General features: G+C 34.7%; 1 protein-coding gene across 1 annotated transcript in view; it reads right to left on the minus strand.

Moving 5' to 3' along the window:
• The window catches only part of LOC576106 (growth hormone-regulated TBC protein 1-A), a 52,729-nt gene extending 38,572 nt beyond the window's left edge, over window positions 1–14,157 (minus strand). Inside the window, exon 1 of the mRNA XM_030981673.1 lies at window positions 13,765–14,157. Within this exon, the coding sequence (XP_030837533.1) occupies window positions 13,765–13,844 (80 nt within the window). The 5' untranslated portion in view covers window positions 13,845–14,157. The remainder of the gene's footprint in view (window positions 1–13,764) is intronic.
• Window positions 14,158–15,712: the final 1,555 nt, after the last annotated feature.

The following is a 15,712-nucleotide window of genomic DNA, read 5'->3' on the forward strand; positions in this document are numbered from 1 at the left end:
ACATGTTTGAATCCCAGCCTCAACTGCACTGGTATGAATGGGGGGGGGGGGTTAATGAGGCTTGGAATAGACGCATACTCGGTGGATCATATCACCAAACCTTAGGACTGTCTGGCAATAATACCTGTCAATTTAGATAGCACTCAATAACGAGACATCTTCATCAAATGTCAGGGCATTCTGAGATTAAGGAACTGTTCCCACTGAAATCAGAATTTCACGAAGATAATGTAATGTACATGCACTTTGCCTACTGATAAAAAAGTACACACTGACCTGAAATCGGTCATTTCACACTACGATACACTTTTAATACTAAATCTGTTCTTTTCATCATTCATACTCATAGTGGCAGATAGAGGAGGGGAGAGGGTACAACCCCTCCTGTACGGCTTTATCATTATAGTTGAATTCAAATCAATCAATTCAAATTTTTGTAGGGGCCCTATTTATAAGCAATTTGCTTCTTTGTGGTCCTGATCATATATTTGCTTTGTATTTTGTATGTTTTATGTATTCTATTCTCTATTGTATGTTTTGCTTTCATATGCATATATGGTCAATAAAATTCAATTCAATTCAAATCACTTGAGAAAACCACAACAAAATTTGAAAGCTACCCCCACTCTCTCTCTCTCTCTCTCTCTTTCTCTCTCTTTCTCTCTCTTTTTTTCTTTGATCTCTACAAAGCAAGTCATTCAGTAGCATTTAACACTATTGGGAACATAATTACTTATATTATTATACATGTAAGATTTTTCTCACAACAGAATAAGATCAAACGCAGTATTTAACATGATGAGACAGGAACGTAATTAGAAAAACGTAGATAGAACGTCTTAGAAATTCATGTCACAGTATTCAACATGATACATGTAGATGGGAACACCATTGGTATAGTGTGAACCCCTCTCTGACTGGTAATGGTTATGATGGAGAAAAGAACGACCCAATCAATATCACTTCGATTCGAATTAGGGAGGGGAGTTGTTGTCGCAACGTCCGGCAATGATGACGTCATCCTCGTTTCGGGCACGGCGAAACGAGGCAATGAGAGGAAAATGTCAATTATGAAAAATGATGCACTTGAAAAGGATAGATTCTGCTGCCCCCAGAGGCTAGTTTGAATTAAATGCAATTATTCTTAATCAGCTACGCCTTCCCCCTTCTCTAATTCGTCCCTATTCTCACGAAGAGACGGTAGTGAATGAAAATCGCATACAATTTGCGTGCGGATTTTCCTCACTATCGTGAAAATAGGAACGAATTATTCACCAGACTCTGAGTAAGTATCTACTGTAGATGATAAGCACCTGCGCTGACAACTGGATGTGTACATGTCCATACATACATGTAGGTGTAGTTTTATTATTTGTATAAAGGTTTTGAGCCAGCCAGAAAAACCAGCATATTTTGTGCTTTGAGCAAAAGTACTATAAGCAGGATGACTGTGTGTAAACTTTCGGTGTCTCATGGTTTGCGTAAAGTTCCTGGATAACCATGTACAGTAAAAAAAAAATGTGTTCTCATGGTTTGAGACTTTGAGTATAAACGTGAATGCGTAAAAAGGTGAATACATTGTAAAATATGCACATGCCAGAGCTACCAAGTGTCACGCATTAGGCGTGAAGTCACGCATTTCGAGGGTCTGAAAACGCTCTCAGGCACGACGCGCGTGCTAGATTTCGAAAAACGCTATACCTTATACGTGTGTTATACCCTCGCCTGCCGAATCATGAAAATGTCATGCGTTGCTGATCTTCGAACTTGGTGTCTCTGACATGCTAGGACAGTGGATGTATATGCGCAGTCCTGTCAAAATATAGTGGTAAGGAAACTGTTCTTTTTATGTTAAATATGCAAGTTAATGCGAACAATCAGGATGTAGCGGTGAGAATTGAGATACTAGGCTTCATACAATCAATAGTAATAATAATAATATTGAATGGCTTTTCTTTGACGGGCCACAAGGGTACAATGTATATCCCACTCTCTTGAGAAATGTTTCCCTTGTCATGCAGACTCCTGCAATATGCTCTTCAGCTCACAAGATGGTAATATCTCTTTTTGCAAAGCTTCTGCTGAACTTTGGAACAGACTGCCTTTAAATGTCAAATGTTGTTGTTGTTTTAGTTTATAGGCGTTTGTCATTCAGAAGTGAATATTTACGCAAACTGGCAAACTGTTAGCCTATTAAAAACTAGTCTTAAGACACATTTATGCAAAATTGCTTTCGATGATTAATGAACTCTGTTCACTTTGAGCTGTATTCTGTATATATTGTAATTTGTAGGTTTATTTGCACTTTTATGTTTTGTTTAATATGTAATTTTTTATCAGTCTATTTTGTTTGTTATAGCGCTTAGAGACTTCGTTGGTAAGCGCTTTTTAAGTAACGTTTTTATTATTATTATTATTATATCCCATTCAAGGTCATTTCATATTATATAAATGATTGGGTTCAGTACATATTGCATGTTTTGGAAATGATAAGAATAATAATATTTACATTTGTATAGCACTTATAAGTACTCTGTTTCTAAGTGCATGCAAGCAGGAAAATCAGAAGTGTCCTTTATAACAAGTATTAGATTGATATCTTGACTTGACATGTATAGCACTCAATTCATCAAGGGCCCTCGTGAAGAACAACATGGATGCTGATCAGACATCACTGGGTATACACCCTTTTACGGTTACAACAGTGCGCATGCGCAGACATGGGTGCCATTTTAATTTACAAGTAAACAAAGTTGTTTATTCGTAAATTGAAATAGCGCCCATGTAAATATGATGTGAGCGCACAGCGCAGGCAGTGACGCAACAATACATGCGAATCTGAAAACATTGATGGCGCAATGTTTAAGCGAAATTAAAATGACGGCCTCAACCTTGAAAGGGTGTATTGAAACAAAAGTATTGTTTTGTCAATAATATCTTTCACAAAATTTGGATTTGCAATGTTAATTTAGTGGGAACAGACAAGTGAGCTATACTGATTCACTTACTACCTGACATAGTACAAATTAATTATTGATTCCCCCCCCCCCAAAAAAAAAAAAAATCAAAAAAAAAAATCAAAAAAAAAAATCAAAAAATCAAAAAATCAACAAAACAAAACAAATGATAATAATAATTACAAATAACAATAGAATGAAATGTTCTAAAGGTTGCACACTCTAGAAAACTTGTATGGTACACATTCATTTTACACACTGTATGTATAGTGTGTAATGTAAATAACGCTTGAAACATGTTAACTTTGAATGAGTACATATACATGCAAATTTTCAGATGACATGAATACCGGTATTACATTAGTTCCAGCAATATATACTCATTGAAGTAACTTACATTTTGAAAGTGATGAATTACTCTTATACCACAAATCTAGACTTAATCATTATGAAAAAGGATTACATTACAATTTGCAAATATAGAGGTGTAGTGGTGGTCTAGTGTATATGTCACTGGACTTTGGATCATGTCCTTTTGCAAGACATTAATCTACATTTGCAACACTCTACCTACAGGTAAGTGAGGTAAATGGGTACCTGGCAAGAATTAATTCCTTGAAATGCTAGAGCGCCTTAATGGCAGCCGTGCTAAAGCTGGGCTAATAACTGTGGAGTGTCAGGAGTGTGAAGACTGACAGACTTGAGCACTATACAAGAGCTCACTATTTCATTATCATTAAACAGCACCAGAAACTTTCATTTGAGCCTGAACTTTCATTTATTAAATTAGCAGTCAGAGAAAGCAAAACCATCTGATATCCCCCTCTCTAAATTAGTATAACAAAACCGTGACTTATTTATTCTTTATCATGCAACTGCTCACTGCACTTGCACTTGCACCGCACCCTCTTGATCACTCAGTTTTTCGAAGAGAGTTATGTCGCCAATTCTTTTTACGAGGCCGCCATCCATCTCCAGCCTTACCGCTCACGATGGTGGTCTCCTGCGTTCCGAATTACCTCTCTAATTTATTGAAAATTTCTTATGTTATTGTATGCTTCGTACATGTTTATCGAATGATATAATTGTACATGATTTTTCATTTAATTACTTTTGTAAACATTGTATTCATTGTATTTGTTATTGTTCGAAATTTTGTACTTTGACTTTGAATTTGTATATTTTTGAACGCAGAAATAAAATCAATCAAACAAACAATCAAACAAATATCCATACCCTTGAATTCATATATGTACCTCAGGGGCAGGCTCATAATACATCATGCCAAAATAAGACTTGAAGATGTAGGCTCCTACATGCTTTGTGGTGACGAGGTTATGGGATATTAGAACGTGCAGCAAACTAGAGAATGACCAAAAGTCCCCCCCCCCCCCCTCCCCTCTCCATTTAGACTACCGGGTACCAAAGTTTATTGGATTGTAATTTGATAAGTAATACAATTATTCTAGTCTGATTATTGCATAATGAAAGGTTACATATATTGATGATAATAATGATGATGATGATGAAGATGATGATGATGATACTACTACTACTACTAATACTACTACTACTACTACTACTACTAATACTACTACTACTACTACTACTTCTAATTATAATAATGATAAGAACAATAATATTGATCATCTAGGAACATTTTTTTTAAAAGCACCATAGCATTAACAAAGTGAAAGCCATGTTTGAGCAATGATTTGAACAAAATCTTGATAAAGAATCCTATTTTTTTCTAAACATTGTATCATGTGAACATGTACAAATGTGTGAGGCTTTATGTGAGCATGTACTGATGAATGGCAAGCTGTCATGACAACCACACTGAAACTAGTTCTCTTTACAAAATTCCTTACTTTCTTTCAACAATGTTTTTATCCAGTGTGTACACACCCCTTTCACTACATGATTCTTTATACCAGCATCCTTCAACCTGGGTTTCACGAGACATCTATCGGGATGCGGCAAGAGAAATTAGTGAGTACATTAAAAACCTTTTTGGGAAAAACAAAGATTTTGTGAAACACCAAATATAGAAATGGCTAGAATGTGTAATTTCATAAAATAGCATTTAAAAGATGAAAAGTGTATTTCTTCATCGCTTGCTTTGTTAGAAACAGGAGGATTTCAAGCAGAGAAGTGCCTGAATACCTCCATAATTTTAGCAACGAGGCACCTGAATATCATTCCAATTGACAGCAAGGTGCACAAATATAGAAACAAATATGCCCGTAGATATGTACACGGCACTTGATGAGTTTCAGAGTGATGCACAAGTAATGTTCAGTGATGAATTTGGGATTGGGGTGATGTAAAACTTTTGTCTTATTTCTGAAAAGTGTGACGGGACAGATAAAAGGTTAAAAAATGCTGCTTTGAACAGCATTTCTTTGTGGATGCAAGTTTTATATTTGAATAAAGTTTTGTCTAGTGTGAACAGGTTTTTCTATTCTTCTATTCTTGCCCTGTAGCATCTAGCTCTGATCAATGATTCATGGACGGTCGTGGGAGCGTGCAGCCAGAGCTCAGTTTCAATTTCTGATGGGTCTAAGCACAAAGGTCTTTCAAAGACAAGAGGCAAATTATAATTTCAATCAAAAGAGATTTCAATATCTTTAACTTCAAGAGCTACATGTATGTGTACACAGTTGGCCTACACTGTACATGTATGTAAAATGTAATCTTCAAAGACAAACAAACAGCATGACAGGCAAAAGACAGCAACGACCTAGTGTACGAAAAAATCACAACTGAATAAGAAATAGAGTATTCTTGATTTGTAAATGTCAGGTACATGTTTGTATATGTTTCTAATCTGCAAAAACAAACAAACAGCATTAGCAACAAAAGACTGCAATGACCTAGTGAATGAAAAATTCACATCTGAATCAGAATTTGAGTATTCTTGATTTGTTAATTCAACTTTTCAATATTGAAGTTATCAGTAGTTGTTAATTTTTTTAAATTCCAATGACAAGATTTACATTGTACAAGCTGTAGTGGCAGATAGAGGTCTGATTGTATTCTCTTATGATTAAAGCTTTAAAAAAGTATAATTTTCAATGCAAAAGCCTTTATGGATGACTGCTATTTGCTACAATTTTGTATGGATGACTGCTATTTGCTAGAATTCATTAAATGTAGGCCTACCAATATAAATCATCTCAATTTGCTGCATCTTTCCGTTACGAGATGAGTTTCGATATTACATATTTGTATTTATAAGACTAGGAGAAAACCCCAGCGTAGTCATCCACCTGGACAATCCTAATCAGTTATATCGGGACGAGAGAGCAAAAGGTCACAGTGATTCAGTTTGCTTTTTGCCTCCCAGGCACAGATGAGGTAGCACCAAATACCTATAATTATAATAATAATGGGCCAAATTAATACATACAGTCTCCAGAGAGCCAGCATGGCAAAAATTCTACCTAAAGGTACATGACATGCCCCTATGGTTCAATGGACAGTTGTACATGTATGTATCGTCTGTTTGGAGCCAGAAGGGCATTAACAATATTAAGTACATGTACTTTACCACAGAGTTAACGCCCCTTTGGCTATGAACAGACAATATAGATGATTTTAAAAATTGTGACTTACCAGTTGCCACTTTCCCTTTCCATTAACAAAATGATTGCACAGAAGTATGCCCCTGTCTCAATCCACATTCAGACAGTACATGGAATACATAAGTAATTATCCTTTATTCTGTAATTAATAATAACAGAAATCAGACCCCCTCCCCTTCGGCTCCCCCTCCTCTTTTTCCAAAAATTAGCCTGTATGTTCCGAACAAAATGAATCCGCTGGGACCTATTTTACTCTCAATGTTATCAATGCATCTTAGAAATCACGTGATTCAGCCAAATTTGTCATGATTTCTTATGTTACAATTTTATACCAATTTAATCAAATTTTTTCCATTTGAATTACCAATTTTAAAAAATTTAAAAATCAAGATTTAAATCAGCACCGTTCATCATTATTAGTACCGGTATCGTCATCGTCGTCGTCATCATCGTCATCATCATCGTTATTATCATCATCAGCAACATCATCATCATCATCATTGTCATCATCATTATAGGGCAGGTCCAAGCTATTTGGATTGTGACGTACGGGACATTCAGAGACTTTAAACAAGAAATAACAATGGATGAAATTATTTATATGGCTATCTTTTGGTATGAGTCTGTGGCTATTATGGGCTAGTTCATTTGTGGAAAGTTTTAGTTCTGACCAATTCATAAATTAATTTTTAATGTAATTAATGTACTGCGTGACGTACGGGACCAGAGAATTTCTGACTTTTTCAAAAATAAGTTTGTCGTAAAAATTCTCTGAATTTATTAAGTTATGAGATTTATGGTAATGATATCTTAATTCATTATGGAATCAAGCATTAATCACAACTATAACCATATTTTTCTGACCTTCCGTTGTTATGTAATATACCAAAACATAAATGTGTGTATGTGACGTACGGGACATGTGACGTACGGGACAACTTTTCCCTATGGGAAAATGCATTGAAATGAAGAATTTTCGTCAAAATTTGTTAAATATGAACAATTTTAACTTAAATCAGTGACAATTAGAGTGTTATAGAACCCAATTAGATCCTCTGACCATCACTCAATATCCTCTGTGTTAATATATGAGGTAAATCAATACAAATATTACTTTAATAAAGAAAACAAATTAAATTACATTCATACACACACACTATATTACCATTTTTATTCCATTTACCATCTATCATGTGCAGTCTTGCTTCTTTTCTCATTTCTTTCATCCATTCCATTCAACAGTGCTACATGTACATGTAAATGTTTTAAAATAATAATTAATGAAGAAGATGAACTTGAACTTGAAAACTTGTATCAAAACTTGTTTGAAACACAGGGGCACACTCGGCACATCATATTTTGTGAACAAAGATACAGTACATTACAAATATGAAATCTTGTCTTCATAGCCTGTTTGAATTACTTGATAGTAATATCATAGAATTTTGAAGGAATTCAAAGATAACGCTGAACATATTGTCTTATTTTAATCTTTTTATCACAGATTAGAACATGTAAATGTATATGTTGCTGTCATATATTCAAGAATTTTAATGTACCGGTACATTAATGTACATGTTTGTGAAAGATGGATACAAAAATATAAATCTTGAATGTATTTTGTATTGATTAAAGACATCTTATTAACACCACCAGATATAATAAATTAAAACCCTAAAGGTTTGTGTGACCTTTTCCACAATTCAAAAGATTAAAGCGTAATTCAACAAAAATGCATGGGTGTAAAAGTGATGAAAATCCTAAGTGGGTGAGAGTGAGAGAGGCTATCCTTCCTTAAAAGTTATGATTTAGTTTTTAGGAGATCAAAATTCCTGAGCTGGCTCCATAACATGTACATTGTACATGTACTATTATGATTTACATATTTAGCATCCTGCCAATGTTGGGGACATCAACTGGCAAAATACCAAAGTTGATAATACCAGGGGTCTGGCTTGAAGACTAATTACAGTACATCAATAAATATTCATAATTGAATGACACATGCCTTTAAGACTAAAAAAATAACAACAACAACAGTATGAGTAAATTCCTAGAAGGGACCCAGTTGGAATGTTCATATATCCCTGTATACAACAAGTTTCCTAACACATATATATTCTCCTTTTGGTCATTTCCTTTTTTCACATCTTGCATTGGTTTTATATGGGGTTGTCCCGTACGTCACACACTTGTCCCGTACGTCACATTTCTTAATTTGATTATGTAATCATCACAGAATTTTTGTAATTTTTGTTAAACCTATTTTTTGTTAGGTATTCATCTAAATTAGAACTTCCTAGAATATCTTTGAAAAAAAAAATTATTTTCATAATTAAAATTAAACAAATTAATGTCAAATTGTGACGTACGGGACATCACACTTTGGAACCTACCTCATTTGCATAATTGATTAACTTTGAAAGTTTTTATATTTTTTTCCTATTTTCTAGTATGATGGTCTACATGTCCTAAAATATTTAATTTTGAAAAAATAATTCAAACGAGATACAAAAATAAAAATGTAATGTCCCGTACGTCACACTAATTAACACAAATCAAAGTTCGTGACCTTGGCATTCTTCGTATTTTGATCATTTTTCATTTTTTTTATCAGATTCATAAAATTCATAGTTTCAGCTTTAAAATGATGTATAGTTTGTTAAATATATATAAAGATGAAATTTGACCCCCAGAGGGGACAATAGCTTGGACCTGCCCTATAATATCTTGCAACCCCACTACATGAGTAAGTTCTAACCTTCTTTGCAGCATCTTATTTTCGTCAAATCAAAGAATGAAATCAGAGATAGCCCATCGTTTCCCCCGAGACACCTGGCACTTAAATCCTTGCCCCATACTCCTACTGTACTTGTATTTATTGATTCACTATCGATTGGCATCCATGCCATGGCAATCTTATATTTCCTTATGTAATATTCACTTTTTTCCCCCACATTTTATAAGCAGGGCCACAGAATACAGTGTACATTAAATGCATTGCGCCTTTTTAATAGAAACTGAGGTTTTTTAAAAAGTGATGTGAAGCTCTCTGAATGAATAGGAAACTACAAAATAGTAATTTTGTTGAATAAGGTCACATGTTGTGTATTGCTCCATGTGAATGAAAACAAATAATAAAGGGTATCTACAAATTTAAAGTCTACCAATGATTTTTGATGAATTGTAGTGTAAATATCTACACTTGTACCTGTCATAGAAGCCCTTTATATGTAGGCCTACATGTGTATGTTCATTGTGGAAGTATCACAAATGGTGAAGATATTAAATTGATCACAAACGTGCAAATGTACACGTAAATACATGACACTTTTCATATAAGGGGTAGAAGGGGATTAGATGTGGATTAAATCCGGACTTAGTCGGGACCCAAAAGCTATTGTGAACGCTATCAGCATCTCTCAACCTGAACTTGATTTTCTGTTATTTTCTCCTTCAACATTTACTAATGTTATTGTTTGTGTTTATCATATTATCTTTCCTTATGTTGTTCTTTTGTTTTTTCCTAACACTTTCCCTTTTATTTTTCCTTATGTTATCATTTGTTTTATGCTACTGTCATTTTCTCCTGTATATTTCCCTATGTAATTCTTTAATTCTTTCTCTTCTGTCATATCTTCTTTTCTTGTTATTCTTTTTTCTATCCTCCTTTCATTTTCTCTGCCATTTCCTAATCTTTCAGTTTGCCTCTATCCTTCTATCATTTTCTTACGTTATTCTTTTTGTATCCTTCTATCAGTATCTCTTCTATCTTTCATTTTTTTTCCATTCTTAATATCATATCATCTTAAATTATCCTTCTATCATTTTTTCTATCTTTCTTTTTTTATTCTTTGTTTCTATCCTTCTATCAGCGATTTTTTCATCATTCCTCATGTTCTTCATTTTGTATCCTTCAATCATTTTCTCTTTCTATATTTACTCACGGTACTTTTTTTCATGTGGCTATCATCTTCTCTTTTTTTAATTTTCTTTGTTATTCTTTGTTATTATACTAATATTATATTCTCTTTCTATCTTTCTGTACTGTTTGCCTTCTGTCCTGTTTTCAAAAGCTCTGCAATCTGTATTATCTCTTGATATACAGTTCATGTAATACACAAATGTCATGCAGTCTTGATGCTGTTAGTAAGAAGGCGAGCAGGATTTAGGGTGCAAATCTATTGGTCCAGACTTAAGGTTGCTTTGGGTACAAGGAAATGGAAGTTGGCAAGTAAGAGGATACCATATTCATAATTCTCCTATCCAATCGAAAGAAGACCCTGATTCTATTATTAGTAAAGAAAATAATGAGAACAAAATATTTTGTCAGTCAGTTTTAACATTTATTTACATTAATATGATTTGTATATCAAAGTTGAAAATGCTTGAAAATGGAAATTGTTTAGAAAAATACTGACATAAAAATTGTCGTTATAAATTCTCATGGGGTTGTAATTACATTTTCTGCGATTTTTCTATGGTAGACCGATGCATGTTCTAATAATGTTTAATAATAATGTTTTATTTACCCAGGGTAGCCACTTCAGTTATGAAACTGCTCTTCCAGTGGGCCCTGCATAACATAATATATTACTACCCTTCTCCAATCTAATATGCTGAGCGCGTAGCTAGAAGGCAGAAGGTCCCATTGTTATAAGTCTTTGGTATGACTCGGCCGGGGTTCGAATCAACGACCTCCCGTTCATGAGGCAGGCGTTCTAACCACTGAGCCAACATGCCCGGTTTATCTTGTTTACTCGTTAAAGCCCTAAAACCTTATACAAACAGTTTGTTTGCTTGTACAATACTATTTAGTATTATATTGAAAATTATAAGAAATTATATACCTCACTTAAGTAATCCAGCAATCTGATTGGTCGAAATTGCATTCATAAACTTTAACTGTTCCCGAAAATTCCCGGTAACCATGGTTAAAAAATAGTTCAAAATCCCAATAACCATGGTTATTGGGAAAATAGGTCAGTCTCCATGGTTACCCCATAGGTTTACATGTTAAAAAATGGTCTGAGCGATCGAGGATACCGTACGTGTGCGAAGAATTGGTCGGTAATTTCAATACAATTGAATCTCGATCGATCTTACCGACAATTTTATCTTGCATTGTTGACATGAAGACGAAAATAAACTTCCAAAAACAAAAAAACAACATCTGCCGATAGATCTTGATCTAAGTTCGTGCCAATATGCATTGCAAAAGTAAAAGAAGGGCCCGTTTAATGGAGCAGCGGCGAAGCATCGACCACGCGAAGCCGTTTTCAATTCATTTTAATGTATATATTAAAGAAAGCTACTGTACATGGTGACATAGCGCGCTGGCCGAGTGGTTTGAGGCGCTGACTTTGGTAACATCACCTTAGGTACGCAAGAGTTCGAATCCCATCTTCGACAAAAGTTTTTTTTTTTTTTTTTTTCTTTTTTTTTTTTCTTTTTTTTTTGGCATATAAAAGTATTAATGACTGCTTTAATATTCGAGAAATAGTTGTTTTTATACGCTCTCGGGAAGGTTACAATTGGGCTATTCCCCTCGGCACGCCTCGGGTAATAGCACAATTCTAACCTTCCCTTGAGCGTATAAAAACAACTATTTCTCTCAAAGCAGTCATTAATACTATACTGTCAGTTAAATGAGAGCTTGAAGATCAAGAATAAAGGTTTTGAATAAATAGTTTTCAGGTTCACATTTTCGCTGCCCATAGACTACATGTAACTTAAAGGGAAAATCAGTTTTGGAGATGCCCCCTCTCAAAAAATGAAATGGAAGCACTTATTACCAATCATGTGAAAGAATATGTTTTGACTAATACGTGATGATACAAATTTTGCCAAGAAACTGCCTACTAATTGATATATTTGGTAAATTATTATATCTACTTGGACCTGATAGATATCGCACACATGTCGCACATGGGCAATTCCACGGTAACGGAAGGACACTCAGACAAGATTTTTGAACTTCAGGTTTATACTAAAAGAACTGTTTTATTAGTATAAGATGTGAAACAGTACAGATATAATACCTATATAAGTGCCTTTAATTCTCCCCCAAAAAATTGTCATTATAGTTAAGTAGTTTAAGAATGTGCATATTAATTATCTCGGTAACGGAAGGACATAAAAATGGACATGGTTTTTCCAGTTAATTAGTGTTTATCCAAACTTTGTGAAGTTGATGAAGCTTTCCACTTGACTGAAACACATTTTGTTCCCCATAGTTTAATACATACTAATAAAACATTTCTTTTAGTATGAACCTGAAGTTCAAAAATCTTGTCTGAGTGTCCTTCCGTTACCGTGGAATTGCCCACATGTGTCGCGTAGTCCCATATACATCTTTCTGGGTACACTGCTCGAAAACTTTACCAAAATTGGGCCAAATTTCTTATCATTTTGATGATTCCAGAACCTTTCAGTACACACCAATACTTATATGCTAGATGATCAACCTTTTTTGATCGATTCCACAACGTTTCTTTCACAATGCAATCGCATGACCATAACTGGTCTTTATCTTTAAAGTTGCCTTGAGATTGGCGTTCTAAAAAGATATGACGTGTTTGTAGCCGCGACAAGGAATTGTCACGGAAGTTGTCAATCATCTTGGCACAGACAAACACTTTAATAGCGGACAAGTTGAGCGACAGCAGCGAGATTCGTTGATTTTGTAGTTATGACAGTTTTGAGAAACAACCCCATGCCATGGACACCAAAGACAATTAATGCTTTTTGTTGACATAAATTATAGATAGATCTAGACACAACTTTTAGATCTAACAGAAATTAAGTTAGATAATATTTTTACTTGTTAGAGTTCCAATTCATATTACTAATGTCTTAGACCTCTACAACAACATTTTTTATATTTTCCAAATGAAACCAACAAAAAAATGTTGACAAAATAATTATAAACAAACTTTTGAAAGATTATTACTTTTATTAATATTCTTCTGACATTCAATGATTATTCATCAACAATCTTCACAAAGACAAAGTAAACAGTCTATTTGTTTAACTTAATTTTTTGGATGTTTAAAAATGTTTTTATTTTGTTTTGCTTTAAAAAAAAAAAAAAAATCAGACAGGTCAAGGACTACTCGCTGATTTAGAAAACAAATTAAAACATGGAAATTACAGTTATTCAGTGCATATCCACAAATACGTCGGCTAAGATTGAGAAATATATCAAAAGAAAATGTTACCCTCGAAAAAGAGTTAGATCTGCATGGTCATGAGTGCTGTTGCCCGTTGCTGCAGCAGCCGCCGCTGGACCTTCTGCCATTTTCTTAGCCGGTACACGCCTACTTTTGACGCTTACGTAGCCCGTTCGAGATGTGGGAGGTGTCCGCTCTCAACTCCGATCCCCGATTCTTCACCAACTCTCCGACTTTTTTCTTGAAAGGAAGACCAACTCTTCTACCGTTCTCGTTATTATGAAGAAGTTATGAAATTTTGATCAACAATCAAAGTGTTGGATTGATGAAGTATCCGTGAAGATCGTGCGAAATATCGAAAAACATGGACCATTTACAACAAAACAATGTTAGTAAAGTCAGCGCCGGAATTTTCGATTGACTTTTGCCTGTCCACAAAATGAACGATGAGGGTGCTCTAACTCTAATGTTAAAAAATTCACATCGAGAGAAAAAAATCCTAGTTATGAATAATATTTTTATAAGTTGTAATCACTATTTGCTGAAAGGGTAATACTCTGTGATGAAGTGGCGGACCCCATATCCGTTTGCCCCACCACGCAACATTTCTAAAATTTCAAAAGTCAAACATGTATGACTCAGCAGGAGGGTCTTTTCCCGGTCTTTTCTCTTTGGAGAACCTATAATAAACTTGCTATTCATGATAAATTTGAGTAGTGCCCTATAAGGAAGAAGGCACTTAAGAGGAAAACAAACATTACTGATATTTTTGTACGTGACAAACGGGAGAGCGATCCGCAACTACGTCACAATCCACTAACCAAACTGCCATTTTGAGATTAGCATAGACTTAATTAGACTCATAATTAGAACATTCATAAATTTCTTATTATAATGCCTAATTTATTTCCAACTTTCACAGTTCTGCATATCATATTTTTCTACTTTCATAAGACTGAATTTATTACAAGGATTGGATTGTATTGTCCTTTATGACAGTGCCGTAAATTTTTATCTTTTCCACTCCCTGTTTTTCCGGACAAAGTTCACATCGTAATTAGTAGAAAAGAAAAAGCGACCCTGCCCGATATTCCTTTTGTAAATCCAAAGACAAAAGTACCTCCATTATCCACTTAAAACAAAAATAGTCAAAGTATAGGTTTGGTTAGATCAGGTTAGGATTCCGGCAATACAAATAAACCCACGTTATATATTTATATATTTTAATTGTACAGTTTATGTTTGTAAACAAAACTGAAGGGAAAGACAGAGAGATCAGTCAAAGACTTGGAGGAAGAGATATTAACTGCATGTCCCGCATTTACCCCCCCCCCCCCCCCCCCCTCCACCCGTGGCCCAGAAAACACCGCTTGTGCTCGTATAGTAAGGCAAAAGGACTTATAATACACGCCATGAACATTCTTTAATATATCAACAATAATGATTTTTAAATCTTTATAGCGCACAATGTATGGTGCTCTATTATAAAGGCGCCCCGGCTGCGAATTTTTTTTCCGTACTCGAGAGAGCAAAAATCCCATGTGCGCATGCGCGTGGACTTATGATTTCTCTGCTACTTCCCATACGAAATGTACATGTATTCGCATGTACTGTGCACGATTCGCGTTCTACGAGTAAACGATGGCATAGTAGTCTTCAAACACAGACTCTGATTTGCCAGTTTGACAAATCAATATGCGTATGTGTCGCGATGTGCTTATTCAAGTCTGTGTAGTTGTATGATTCAGACCCAGTAGTGCATATGGAAATACATTGCAACTTGTATAGAATGGTATAGTAGTCTGCAAGCACAGACGCTAATCTGACAGTTTGACAACATACTAGTAGTGTGCTGAGAAGTACTTTATTCAAGTCGCCAACTTGTATAGAATGGTATAGTAGTCTGCAAGCACAGACGCTAATCTGACAGTTTGACAACATACTAGTAGTGTGCTGAGAAGTACTTTATTCAAGTCTGCGTAGATGTATGATTCAG

This window comes from Strongylocentrotus purpuratus, unplaced genomic scaffold (assembly GCF_000002235.5).
Source record: "Strongylocentrotus purpuratus isolate Spur 01 unplaced genomic scaffold, Spur_5.0 spur5_scaffold_12, whole genome shotgun sequence".
Classification (NCBI taxonomy): domain Eukaryota; kingdom Metazoa; phylum Echinodermata; class Echinoidea; order Camarodonta; family Strongylocentrotidae; genus Strongylocentrotus; species Strongylocentrotus purpuratus.